This window comes from Sturnus vulgaris, chromosome 12 (assembly GCF_052056855.1).
Source record: "Sturnus vulgaris isolate bStuVul1 chromosome 12, bStuVul1.hap1, whole genome shotgun sequence".
In the NCBI taxonomy this organism is placed as follows: Eukaryota; Metazoa; Chordata; class Aves; order Passeriformes; family Sturnidae; genus Sturnus; species Sturnus vulgaris.
Window position 1 is genome coordinate 21,638,974 of NC_142254.1, and position 12,493 is coordinate 21,651,466.

The 12,493-nt window shown below is 42.5% G+C and overlaps 2 protein-coding genes across 5 annotated transcripts; one reads left to right on the top strand and one right to left on the bottom strand.

Annotated features, from left to right (window-relative positions):
• Window positions 1–2,012: 2,012 nt before the first annotated feature.
• TERF2IP (TERF2 interacting protein) lies at window positions 2,013–4,193 on the bottom strand. 2 transcript variants are annotated; one of them, XM_014889520.2, is made up of 3 exons: window positions 3,694–4,193; window positions 3,504–3,580; window positions 2,013–2,925 (listed from the first exon to the last, which is right to left on the bottom strand). In XM_014889520.2, the coding sequence occupies exons 1-3, from the start codon at window positions 4,184–4,186 to the stop codon at window positions 2,488–2,490; spliced, it is 1,008 nt and encodes a 335-aa protein (XP_014745006.1). In that variant the 5' UTR covers window positions 4,187–4,193; the 3' UTR covers window positions 2,013–2,487. The 2 variants fall into 2 exon arrangements, with proteins under 2 accessions (XP_014745006.1, XP_088028335.1); XM_088172209.1 differs by having other exon boundaries at window positions 2,013–2,921; window positions 3,694–4,186.
• On the top strand, window positions 3,888–12,405 carry KARS1 (lysyl-tRNA synthetase 1). 3 transcript variants are annotated; one of them, XM_014889568.2, is made up of 14 exons: window positions 3,888–4,292; window positions 4,953–5,097; window positions 5,302–5,467; window positions 5,853–5,946; window positions 6,237–6,423; window positions 6,674–6,799; window positions 7,552–7,671; window positions 7,877–8,039; window positions 8,137–8,310; window positions 9,056–9,141; window positions 9,937–10,022; window positions 10,332–10,458; window positions 11,872–12,015; window positions 12,251–12,405. In XM_014889568.2, the coding sequence occupies exons 1-14, from the start codon at window positions 4,231–4,233 to the stop codon at window positions 12,326–12,328; spliced, it is 1,758 nt and encodes a 585-aa protein (XP_014745054.1). In that variant the 5' UTR covers window positions 3,888–4,230; the 3' UTR covers window positions 12,329–12,405. The 3 variants fall into 3 exon arrangements, 2 of the variants coding, with proteins under 2 accessions (XP_014745054.1, XP_014745052.1); XM_014889566.2 differs by having other exon boundaries at window positions 4,169–4,489; XR_015806378.1 differs by having other exon boundaries at window positions 4,286–4,489; window positions 9,872–10,022.
• The last annotated feature ends 88 nt before the right edge of the window (window positions 12,406–12,493 follow it).

Genomic DNA, 12,493 nt, shown 5'->3' on the forward strand with positions numbered 1-12,493 from the left:
AGCTTGAGTGGCTTAAGTTTTACTATGAATCCTTGTTTTCAGTGGATGCAATCAATTCTGTGTATCAAGTGTTTACCTGAATAAAAACTTTCAGTGTTTCCAGTCAGTAAAAAAATGATGTATGAAAAAAGTAACATACGATGCATTTCCCTAATGTACTGTTTGGAAAATTACTTTCATTTCTGCCTCCTAAGCTTAATCAGAGAAAATGCAGGATTGTTGATTTCAGTATATCTTTATTACAGTCCTTTAGGTATGTTTTCTCAATACAACAATTTGTAAAAATTGGAAACAGCAAAGTCTGCTGCCAGTCTGGTCACATGAAAATTTAAAGCTATCTTAATGTGATTAGCAAAGATAACTTAAAATACTTTTTGGAGGAGGAAAAAGAAAACTCAACAAAACCCCCTCCAAAATGTCAAGATGTTGATGATGACATGTAGAACTATGACTATGTCCTTTGGCATATGCAATAAAGATCACAGAAGTCTGTTTAGAAACAAACATTAAGTTTACATTGAACAAATTTAGAAGAGACAACTCTATATCAATGAAATGTAAGATGGAGAAGTCTCCAGTCAAAAGGAAATTTAAAAGCTGAGTCTGGTATTCCTGTTGCTCTTCAAACTGGTGCATACCAGTTTTCCTTAGTAACTCTAGTCGTGAGAGCACAGAAATTAATTGATTTTGATGAATGCTGGCTAACTCTAAAAGGAAGCAAATAGGAAATACCCAATTTCCAGACGATAGTTTGCAGACCCAGAACCTCTGGCTGTAGAATTGTCTTTAACTCAAAGTTCTTGTATGTGCATTGCCACTTTGCTCACTTTTCCAGGTATACAAATATGACTGCTCCAGGCAATACTAGAAAGAAACTTCTTTGAGCTACAAAAAGAACCTTCCTGACCTTTTGTGATAGTACAGAAACCTGATACGAATATGGAAACCCAAACTGTCTCCAGCATGTTGAAAGGAAGATAACTGTGTTGTAGGTAAGACAAAGCACAGAAAACGAGGATTTTTATCATGGGAAAAGATAGAACCAGAAGTAGAACCATATGATAAGGTGTCATCTCTGGGTCCTCCAGGTTTTACCCTGGTAAAGGACACCTAGACCTACGTGCAAGTCAATCTGTGGATAAGCAGTGCCTTTCAGGAGTTTGTAACAGATGAAAGAGGGCAACCTTGAGTAAACTGTGGTCTTTCCTACACCTACGGAGTGCACCAAGCACACATGGAAAGATTCCCAGCGTTAGACAATGCGTCCACATGGCTCTACAAAGGCAGAAACACGGTGTGTGGACTCAGAAGTTGGCACTCCACCTCAGACTAACTGCCCCAGTAAGACAACCTCACTCTTAAAATAAATGTTACTTAGAATTATAAAAGGTAGAGTAAATCTGACAATTTCATATTGCAGCTATTTAATGTGTTCTACCTCTCACTCTGAATTTTAGAGCAGTTTTGCTAAACAAGACCATTGCAACACTATGGTGCTGCTGAGATGTGTACACAGTCCAAGCTAGAAGGGGAATTTTCAGCTGTGAGAGGTGACAGCTGTTCATGAACCTGGTCATCAGCAATCTTGGATATCAAACCAAGCTGGTAACATTTCTAATAAAAAAAAAAAATATTACTTTATTTGCTATGTTGTCTTGCACTCTCTCATTAAGTGCTTGTCTGGCTTCCACATGAATCTCAAATAACTGTTCAAAGTCTGAATAGCATGACTATGTCAAATAATTCTCACTTTTCCAGTCCAGTGAAACACTGCATAGTGCTGTTTTAGCATTTATTTGGCTATGTTGATTAACTCCTCAAATAATCAGTAGGTGTTGCAGTGGCTTCCTAAAACAGTAGTCTCATTATATAGGTTTTATTTTCAGTATAATTTTAATTTGGCTTAACATCAGCCATTTCCCAATTCACCTTCATTTACTGAGTGCCACAGTGCAATATGCTAAAAACCCAAAATGTTAACTCTTTAGAGAGGTTTAAAAAAAAAAAAAATCTTCGTCTTTACCAGGCTATTTTATTTCACCAAAAGAAGGAATTCCAGATTTTGAGAACTCACTTCAAATAATATTAAAATAAGGGCCCAGAGCACAATTCCAGGCTAAAAGTACTGAGTTTTTCAGATTATGATTGTATCCGAGCAATGGTGTTCTTTGTCAACCACAAGTGAGGTGACAGATACATAACCTCTGATCATTCTCTCTTAACTTTCATTTCCTACTTCAGCTATTACTTATAGCCCTGAAAGCTGGTGTACTTTTCCCAACTAGAATATACAGCCTGGTACAAGCGTTACTTTGTTTGGATTAAAGCAGCTGCATCTCTTAGATCTGCAGAAATGCAAAATAGGCCTTTTAATATGAAAAAATTAAAGCATCTCTGAAACTTCAGAACTTTGATCAAATTTTCCCTCGTGTTTCTGAAATGACTATTAGACTCATGCAACTGTACTGGGTCAGTAACGTCCTCTTGTTAACACTCTCTAAACACTATCCGCTTTGCTACATTTTCAACTCCAAATTTGGCTATCAATTTATTTCTGACATGTTCATCATCCTTCTGCAATTCTAAATCATCCTCTCTGCTCCATACAGGGTACCCATCCAAGCGCTGCCCTGTCTGCAGGAAGTGTGAAGTAGCCTCCACATCGCCACTGTTTTTCAGAAAGGCCTGTGTAACAGTGAACAGGTCCACAGCAAACTTCTCCATGAAGTGCTCCATAGTTCTTACTACCTGTCCCACCACACTGGAAGAACAGGTGCTTTTTGGTCTTTCTTGACTTTGTAACTGAGTATCAGGGAAAGCAGAGTCCTCTGGCCCGGTTTTCAGATCAGATGCTGTTTCTCCTGGGGACCTTCCCACTCCATCTTGTGTAGAAAGTTCTGCAACATCTGAAGAGTCACTTTCTGACTAACAGTAAGAGAAGTGGAATCAGCAATTAGACACGGTATTTTTTGAGAAATCTTTTACCACTGCCACCAACCACCTTTTACTCTTACTCTACAGTATATTAAAATATATAATAGATATCAGAAATTACTAGGCATAGTACAAGTTAGTGACTGAGCAAAGCCATATGTGTTAATGAGACTGCACATGATCACAAAAATGCATGAACTATAAGGACAAATTTGAACAAACTAAGCATAAAAGGCGAAAGCGTTGATGCGACGGCAGCAACGTTTTCTGCCTGAGGTGAAAGAATGACTTCCGTTTACCAGTACAGCTTTTAACGTGACAACCCCCATCATATAAACTTCTTCGTGTTACCTTGGACAGGGAATCAAGAAAAAATGAACCAGTGAGGCGCCATTTATCGCAAACCGCGTAGGTGACAGCTCACAGGAAGCTCCAGTTTAGCTACAGCAGAAGATATCGCGGTGCAAACTCATTTCATGTGTTAATCGTGAGTTTCTATTGTGCCATCTGTGATAGCGGGGAAGGCCTGCCCCAAGCTGCGGCTCCCCAGGCTGGCCTCGGTCGCTCACCTCCGTGCTTTCGAACTCCCGATTAGCTGCCGCGAACAGGCCTCTGATCTGCGTGGGATCATCCGTCTGCGGGGGCTCTGCGGAAACACGCGGGCATCGTCTGCCGGGCCTCAGCGGGGCCCGCACCCGCGCGCGTCGCCGCCACCACGCTCCCTCGCAGCCCTGCCCCGCCGCTGAGGTCCCCGCTCACCCCAGAGCCGCGGCCGCAGGTGCCGCAGGTAGCGATCACGCATGGCCTGCCAGCTGTGCCGCGTCAGGCCGCTCCGCTCCAGCTCCATCCACAGCGCACAGCCGCTCACCCGCACCGTGCCCTGGCCGCGCACGGCCCGGAGCAGCGCCGCATCCTCCGCCTCTGTGAAGGCCAGGCGGCCGCGGGCGCCCAGCAGAAAGGGCTCCAGCGGCAGCCGCTGGCTGCGCTCCACGCACTCGGTCACGTACTCGGTTGAGACGGCCCCGTCGGGAGCCGCTTCGCCGGGCTGCGCCAGGAGCACGGCCCCCGGCTCCTGCACCCGGCACAACCGTCCGCCGCCCGCCAGCACTAGGGGCGCCAGGCGCAGCTTGGCCAGGCCGGGACGTAGGTAGAACCGCATAGGACGCCCATCATCCCACAGGAACAGCGATCGAGACCGCGCTGCCCCGGCCTGGCTGCCCGCCATCGCCGGCCCAGCTCCGCCCGCCGCCATCGCCGCGTGCGCAGGCGCACAAGGGCGGTGGCGGCAGCGGGGAGATGGCGGCAGCGGCGGCGCGCGAGTGCGACGCGGCGGAGATTGAGTCTCACCTCAGCAAAAAGTGAGGGTGGGCGGGTGGTCAGGTGGGGCTGGGCCGGGGAGGTGAAGGTGGAGTGTGTCCAGCTGACCCGGTGCGTGTCTCCGTCAAGGCGCCCGTCGGAGCGCCATGCTGAGCCCCGGCGCCGCGCGGCTCCGCAGCTGGGTCTGGAGGGCCGCGCCCGCGCTCCGATGGCAGCAGGCGCTTCATGACCAAAGCAGGTCGGTGCTTTGCGTCTGCCTGGGCCCGCTTCTTTCCCTATGGAGTCGTGCAAGGCGGGGTCAGAAGCGCGGCGGGAGGCCGACGGTCGGGGGGGAATGGACTGGACGGAACCCTTCGTTACTTGGGAGGGAGGTTGCCTTTTTTCACTTACGCTGCCTAGGGCTGATACTCTTACGGATAGAATGGAGTGCATCAAGTCCTTGAGCACGTAGGCGCGCGCCCTCAAGGTCTGTCTAAACTATGTTTAATTTCGCTTTCATTTTCTCTCTGTATCATAGGGGATGAACTGAAGAAGTTCAACGTAGAGAATATTTAAAAGTGTTTAAGAATTATTTTGACTATTGGGAAAAGTAGGAGAGGTGACCGGGTTATTTATAGTTAGATTTTGGTAGAATCCTGCCAGTTGTTTCCCTGTAGAAGTATCCGAGTACTTGTTGCATCCGGTTTCCTTCTCTTTTGCAGTGAGCTGAAGAGACGTCTAAAGGCTGAGAGAAAAACAGCTGAAAAAGAAGCAAAGCAAAAAGAGCAAAGTGAAAAGCATTCAAATAAGCCTTCTGTGACTTCTGAAGATAATGTTGGTACTGATGAGGAGAGCTTGGATCCAAATGTAAGCATCTGATCCCATGCTTATTAGATGTTCCGTGAATAAATCTTACTGACTTGCATTAGATTTTTTTTATTCGTGGATAATTAAATTGTTAAAAGGGGAGAGATGTATATTGCTACATTAGGGCAGCTGCATTTTAATTCACATATTGAATATTTTCAGATTCTAATAAAATCCTTTTATTTTGTTTATTTCTGGTGACAGCAATACTACAAGATCCGTAGCCATGCAGTCCAACAGCTTAAGGGCTCCAATGAAGATCCCTATCCCCACAAGTTCCATGTTGACTTATCTCTCTCAGATTTTATAGACAAGTACAGTCACCTGCAGCCAGGAGATCACCTGACAAACATTAAAGTGAGAGTGGCAGGTAAAAGTTTACCTGGGATACAGAAAAATGCAAAGTCTTAGCTGTTTTTATTGATGGGTTAGCCTTTTTTGAGTTTTGTTGATCTCTTACTCATTTGTGAAGCCTTGCAGCAGTGTTAAACTATTCAGGATGTACTTCTCAGACTGAGTGGGCCTGTGCAACATCCCTTGCAACTATAAGATCAGATTGTAACATGGGTTCCAGGACCCAAAGTTTTTATGGTCTTTTTTGCACTAGTTTTCATTTTGAGACTTAACTGCTTCTCTTTCATGGTTAGTAAATAGTGCAGAGCTGATGATTCTAAGTGATAGTACTGTGGCTTTTGCCCCTGTATCCTTTCTGCGAGGGATTCTTTTCCTGTTGTCTAGCATACTTTGTTATTTAGGTCGAATCCACGCAAAGCGTGCTGCTGGAGGGAAACTGATTTTCTATGATCTTCGTGGTGAAGGAGTCAAGTTGCAGGTCATGGCAAATTCCAGGTAAGTAGAGGTATTGCCAGTAGCATTTTAAACTGCACTGCATTCTGGGGGTCTAGATACCTGTATTTGTATATTGTGTTTCATCTGTGGTTTGGCTTAGGTAGCCAAGTAATGTTTGGCTTCAGATGTTGTGGTTGACTTCCTGTTAAAATAGCTTATATATATATATATATATATATATATATATATATGTTTAAATGGATTTTGTCATGTGAGACACTTGAGGACAGTTTGGAATATTGAATTTTGAATTTTAAACAAACGTGCTTACATTTGTTTTTCAATTCCAGCCTCTACAAATCCGAGGAAGAATATTTCCGTGTTAACAGCAAGCTCCGTCGTGGAGACATTATTGGTGTAGAGGGGAATCCTGGGAAAACAAAGAAAGGGGAACTGAGTATTATTCCTTACGAAATCACTCTCTTGTCTCCATGCCTGCACATGTTGCCTCATCTTCATTTTGGCCTCAAAGATAAGGTATTTGTCATACCTGTCAGTCTTGGAGGCAGTTTGACAGATTATAGAAAGGTTTGGGTTGGAAGGGACCTTCAAGGTAATTTAGTTCCAACACCCCTATCATGGACAAGAATGCCACAGATAGGTCTGAATAGATAGTGTTTGTTTCAGTCAACATCAGTCAACAAAGGAATAACAGTTTTGTTTTTGTATTTTTTCCTTTGACATGACATTTTATCTAGCTTGTTCTAAAGATACATGTTCTTTACAGGAAACCAGATATCGTCAGAGATACTTGGATTTAATTCTTAATGATTACGTGAGGCAGAAATTTATAACCCGTGCAAAGATCATAACTTACCTTCGTAGCTTCCTAGACGAGTTGGGCTTTCTTGAGGTAAGGCATGAGCGTTTGCTTCTCACTGCATACTGAATGTGTTTACAACTTGTTAGCTTCAAGGATGTTTCGTATTCAGGCTCCTGTACAAAGTTCTTACAGAACTGACAATAATTGCCTTGGCATGATGTGTTTTATCAGCTTAACGTATTGAGAGCAGTTCGTTTCCTCTCTTTGTAAAGTTAAGATTATTCATCAGTTGCTGAGTTTATGGCTTGGGAACCTTTTATCAAGGTAATGCTCCAAACTACTGCTATCCTTTCCATATTTCAGTAAATTACGGTGAAAACAACATCTTTGAAATGCTGTTTTGCCTCTGGAGATAAAAGCCAGTTCTATGTGCTGTAGGCAAAATTGGATTTTGTTGACCTAGGTGCAGGAAAATGCACTTGGCCTTGTGGAATTTAATTTCCTGCAGTGTAGAGAGAGGATTTTGTGATAATGCCACAGCACTGTTCCTGGTTTTGGTAACATGAACCCAGAAGGTTCGCATTTGTAGTAAATATGAATGACTCTTCAGAGCAACAGAAGAATTAAGTCATTTGTTATTATTGACTTCATGGAAAAAGTGCAGTTTTGTTCAGTGCACTTTAGTGCAGAATTGTTTTCATATACTGCCGTGCTGAACAATAAGTGAAATACAGATTTTTCATCAGAACTAGGTGTTTTGGTTGGTTTGTTTGTTTGATCCATGCATTTCTGGTTTGGAAGTGGATTTCACGAAAACAGGGAAATTTTTTTTGCTGTTACAGGTTGAAACTCCTATGATGAATGTAATTCCAGGCGGAGCTGTGGCAAAACCATTTATCACATACCACAATGAACTGGATATGAATTTATATATGAGAATTGCTCCAGAACTTTACCATAAGGTAAAATGCAAGTCTCGCATGGCTAAGCCTATATTCTTCAAACTGTATTAAGAAAAGCAAATGTAGCTAAAATGAGGATTATTTTTGAAGAAAGGTGCACTTGTGTCATGAATGAGATTTGTATGATTGTGTTGCAGTTGCATGTGTGTGAGCTCTCTTACATTCTTCTGAGGAAGTGTATTTACTAGAATTTAATTTTGTTTAGATGTTGGTGGTTGGTGGTCTGGACAGAGTATATGAAATTGGGCGTCAGTTCCGGAATGAAGGAATAGATTTGACTCACAACCCTGAGTTCACAACCTGTGAATTTTATATGGCTTATGCAGACTACCATGACTTAATGGAAATTACGGAGAAGTTGCTTTCAGGTGAAGTATGCAGTATTATTAAAAAATGAGTAAATCTCTGGAAGAATTGGCTATTACGTAGCATACTCTTCTTCTAAACACCATGTTCCTTTTGTAGGGATGGTGAAACATATTACTGGGAGTTACAAGATCACTTACCATCCAGATGGTCAAGATGGACAGGCTTATGAGATAGATTTTACTCCTCCCTTCCGGCGAATTAGCATGGTGTATGATCTGGAAAAGGTCCTAGGAGTGAAGTTTCCATCCACTGAGTGTTTTGAAACTGAAGGTTAGATTATAAGTATGAATGTCCTTCAATTCTTCTTTAATGGAAAGTGGCCAAAAGGTTGCAAGTTCTCAGGCTGCAGTTTGCCAGCTGCTTTTTTTGAAGTAGTACTAACACATGGGATTCCTTTTCCTCTGGTTTTATTGGTTTACCTGAGTCCAAAAAGAAGCCTTCATTCCTTGCCATCTTCGGCAGGATCTGACTCTTTTGCCTCTTTCTTTGTTGAGTGTATGTGAAAGGACATACTCAGGAGGCTTGGTGTAGGGAGTTCATGATCTGTTGAAGAGATCCAGGTTTTTGCTTCTTGTTTCTTCTCTCTTGTGCAGTTGAGTTTCCACACCTGCAGTTGTAGCTTGCGTGTATTATTCTTTGGGGCTTTCTTCAAAATGTGATTATGTGCTATTTTATTCTTGGAATTGAGAGACATAAGAAAACAAGTTCATATAATTTATAGTGATTGTTTTTTCTCCCCCAGTTCCCTTTTTTCTCCCCGCACAGCCCCCAAATAATAATGTCCAGCAGTTATGTGGTGTGTGCTTAACTGTTGTCAAATTTCTATTTCTATTGCTATTTTACTGTAAACAGTTAAAGGCAAACACTGTTTTTGTAGATGGACATTTAAGCTCATGTTTTCCATGATGTCAACTGTTGAGATCTTACAAGTCCATTCTAAGAAATGTTGAAGGATCTAGTAAGAACAAAAAATGGTTGTTGGGATGGCTGTTCTGATTTTTGTCTGCAATTTCAGAAACTCGCAGGTTCTTTGATAACCTTTGTGTGGAGAGAAACGTTGAATGTCCACCTCCCAGGACAACAGCCAGGCTTCTTGACAAAGTAAGTAAAGGTGCTATTTTTATAAGATTAATGTCTTTGAGGATCTCTCTTGATCAACAGAAGTCTCTTAGAAGAAAAGGTTTAGCTGCACCAGGAAAAACATGCTGCAATGCGCTTCAGCTTTAGTTGTATTTTGTATATTTTGTGAGAAAACTTGCTGTATCAAAATCTTCTTTCATGTCGTCTACACCAAAATGTAGTTTACTTATGTCTGCTTAACTTGAGCACTAGGGCATTTTAGTTGGATAACTGGTCTCCTTTGGTTAAAACAGATTTGCTTTATCTTAGGTCAGTTTTGTCTGTGACGTGTGCATCTGTATGTAGCTGACCAAAAGGATAGGAGTACCATGTAGTTCTTTCAGCTGTATATTCCTTTGTACCCAAATATGGTCTGGTAGCTGTTCTTTTGATGCTTTTCCTATTGGCCCGTAGTGTAATGTGCAAATTGAATTATTATACAGCTTTTGCTGCATCATTTCTCCTTACTAGGACATACTGTCTGTTGATGAAGACATTACCATAACCAGAAATACTTTGGAAACTCTTCAGATTTTTGGTACCTTCTTCAGTAGCAAAAGCGAGGAAATTAGGGTGCTTGGTGAAGGCAGTGCTAGGAAAGTGCATAATTGTACACTGCATAATCATTTCACTTTTGTTTTCCCAGTTAGTTAGTGAATTCCTGGAAGTCACTTGTATCCACCCTACATTGTTTCGTTTTTGTTTTCCCCAGTTAGTTGGTGAATTTCTGGAAATTACTTGTGTCAACCCTACATTGTTTTGCTTTTGTTTTCCCAGTTAGTTGGTGAATTCCTGGAAGTCACTTGTGTCAACCCTACATTCATCTGTGATCACCCACAGGTCATGAGTCCGCTTGCCAAATGGTAAGAGTATGACACACGGTCAGTGTGTAACTCAAATCTTCTACTTCATTAAAAAAAAAAGTTACATACGTGAAAACAGAGATTTTGATGTTGTGTACTAGTTTGGGAATTCTAGCACAAACCAAGATAGACATACGTTCCTGAGCTGTGAAACCTATCATCCAGGGAAGAGGTGTCGATGCTTAGTACTTTGAAATTTTGACAGCTGTTAGTGCTAAGTGTGAGCAATGCCCCTAAGTAATGTATGTGCTGTTTGCTTCTATAAGTATGATTATTTTAAGGTATGTCTTTTTTGTCTACTTCACATAGGCATCGCTCTCTTCCGGGCCTAACAGAACGCTTTGAGCTCTTTGTAATGAAGAAGGAAGTGTGCAATGCGTACACAGAACTCAACGATCCTTTCCGACAGCGTCAGCTTTTTGAGGATCAGGCCAAGGTATGGTGTCTTGCTGACAGTGAATGTAATACAGGCATGCAAGCAAGGACTACTTCCTATGTCTGTCCCAAATCTGCTGAAAAGAGTTGTTACCACTTTGAGTGTTTCTCACTCAAGTGAAAGCCTCTAATTAAAATGCAATTCCTTTTATAGGAACCTTGCTCTTTAAAGTAAACAACGTCAAACACCACTGTTGATCAGGTATTTTAGTGCAACTTTGTTTTGGAATATCTTCCCTTCTATTCCATTCAAAGTACTAACCTGAGAAAACACAAATGGGCAAAAAGTTTTTTGTGACTTTCCAAGGTTGAAAGGTGGTTTGTTTTTTTTTCCCCTGGTTAAGTATTTATGTAGTCATACAACATTATGTTTCTAGGTTCTTAAACAAATTTTCATGTCCAGTAAAAGTTTTAATGCTGTGTAAGAAATACCTTAATTTCCTGAAGAGAGTACTAATATTTTAGGTTGACTAACAGGATAGAGCTGCACAGTGGGAACTATTAGGCTTGCAGATTTATAATACTAGATTTCTCTATGTAAGCCTCCAAAAGCAGTGACTGAAACTAATTTTGTTACTAATTTGGTATACACATCCATGAATGCATGCTTGGCCACATGACTGAGGTCAAATGATGTGGTCTGCAGAAGTAGAGTTCCTGATCTTCATATTCTTTCTAATGGCTTCACAGTGCCTGAGAGGTTTAAACAATTGTCAAAACCAGGAAAATAAATTTATGTTAACTAACTTCATAGTAAATTTCAAAATGTTCAGTCAGAATTAATAATATTATCGATTTCTTTAATTTTTGGTCTGTTGTATATATGCTTGCTGCAGTTCTCTCATGATTATAGCCAGATTTTGCAGACATATGATTATAGCTATTGAATGAAAATTAGCCTCAAAATTTAATGTTAAGGTGGAGACTGAGATGAAGGATGACAGTTTGCATTTTAGGATTTCATGGAGAAAAATTTGCAGTAACAGTCTTTGCAAAGTCTTCCTTGAACATGTGAACAAAAATGTTTGCTATTGTTTTGACACTTTTTGGGGCTTTTTTTAAAATTCGAGATGGTTGGCTAATCTGTCTTTTCATTGTTAGGACTTTTGTCACTTGGAGGCTGTCAGGGTCAGGTGCATTAGTTACCATCTCAGTGTAGGGTTTTTTAGTCTTTCTACTTGAGGGGGAAAAAAGCCATCTAGAGCTATTTTGGGAGTACAGAGGACCTCCAGAATTCTCTGTGTGCTGAGGTATCTTCGTCTATTACTCATTTACATAGGTCTATCGGGCTTTGGTTTCATCAGTTACAGGGCTGCTACAAATAGCAGTACTCCTCCTTTTTGGTAGGGGTTAGCGGGAGTGCTAGTGTCTAGCTCTGTATAACTCACGTTTTAGTATTGATTTCCTCCTTTAGGCAAAAGCTGCAGGTGATGATGAAGCCATGTTTATTGATGAAAACTTCTGCACCGCACTGGAATACGGTCTTCCACCTACTGCTGGCTGGGGCATGGGAATTGATCGCTTGACCATGTTCCTTACAGATTCCACTAACATCAAGGTAAGGATAAGCAGTGGAAATGGGATTCAGCAAGGCTGGCCGTCTCTTCGACGGAACCAGTGCCTGACAATGCAGCTGTGGGAGATTTTTTAGGACGCAGAATCCCACCTGGGAAAATCTCCTTGGTGCCCGCGCGCAGCGCTGTGAGCGCGCGGCTAGGGCAGCTCTCGCGAGACCTGCGCGCGGGATGTGGTGTTGCTGGTCGGCGCGGCCGCTGACGCTCTCTGGTTTGCAGGAGGTGCTGCTCTTCCCCGCCATGAAACCGGAGGACAGCAAGAAGGAGGCGCAGCCCGCCGAGGGCACCTCTGTGTGAGGCTCCAGACTGCCGCGGGCACCTCCGCTTGAGCTTCGGAGCGGCGCAAACCTTCAATAAAGGCAGCTTTCTCTGCATCCGTCTCCGAGTCTTTGTGCGCTTGCGCAAGAGCTGCCGCTGCCGGCGCCTGCCGCGCGCGAGACGCAGCTGCGCGTGCGCGGGCGC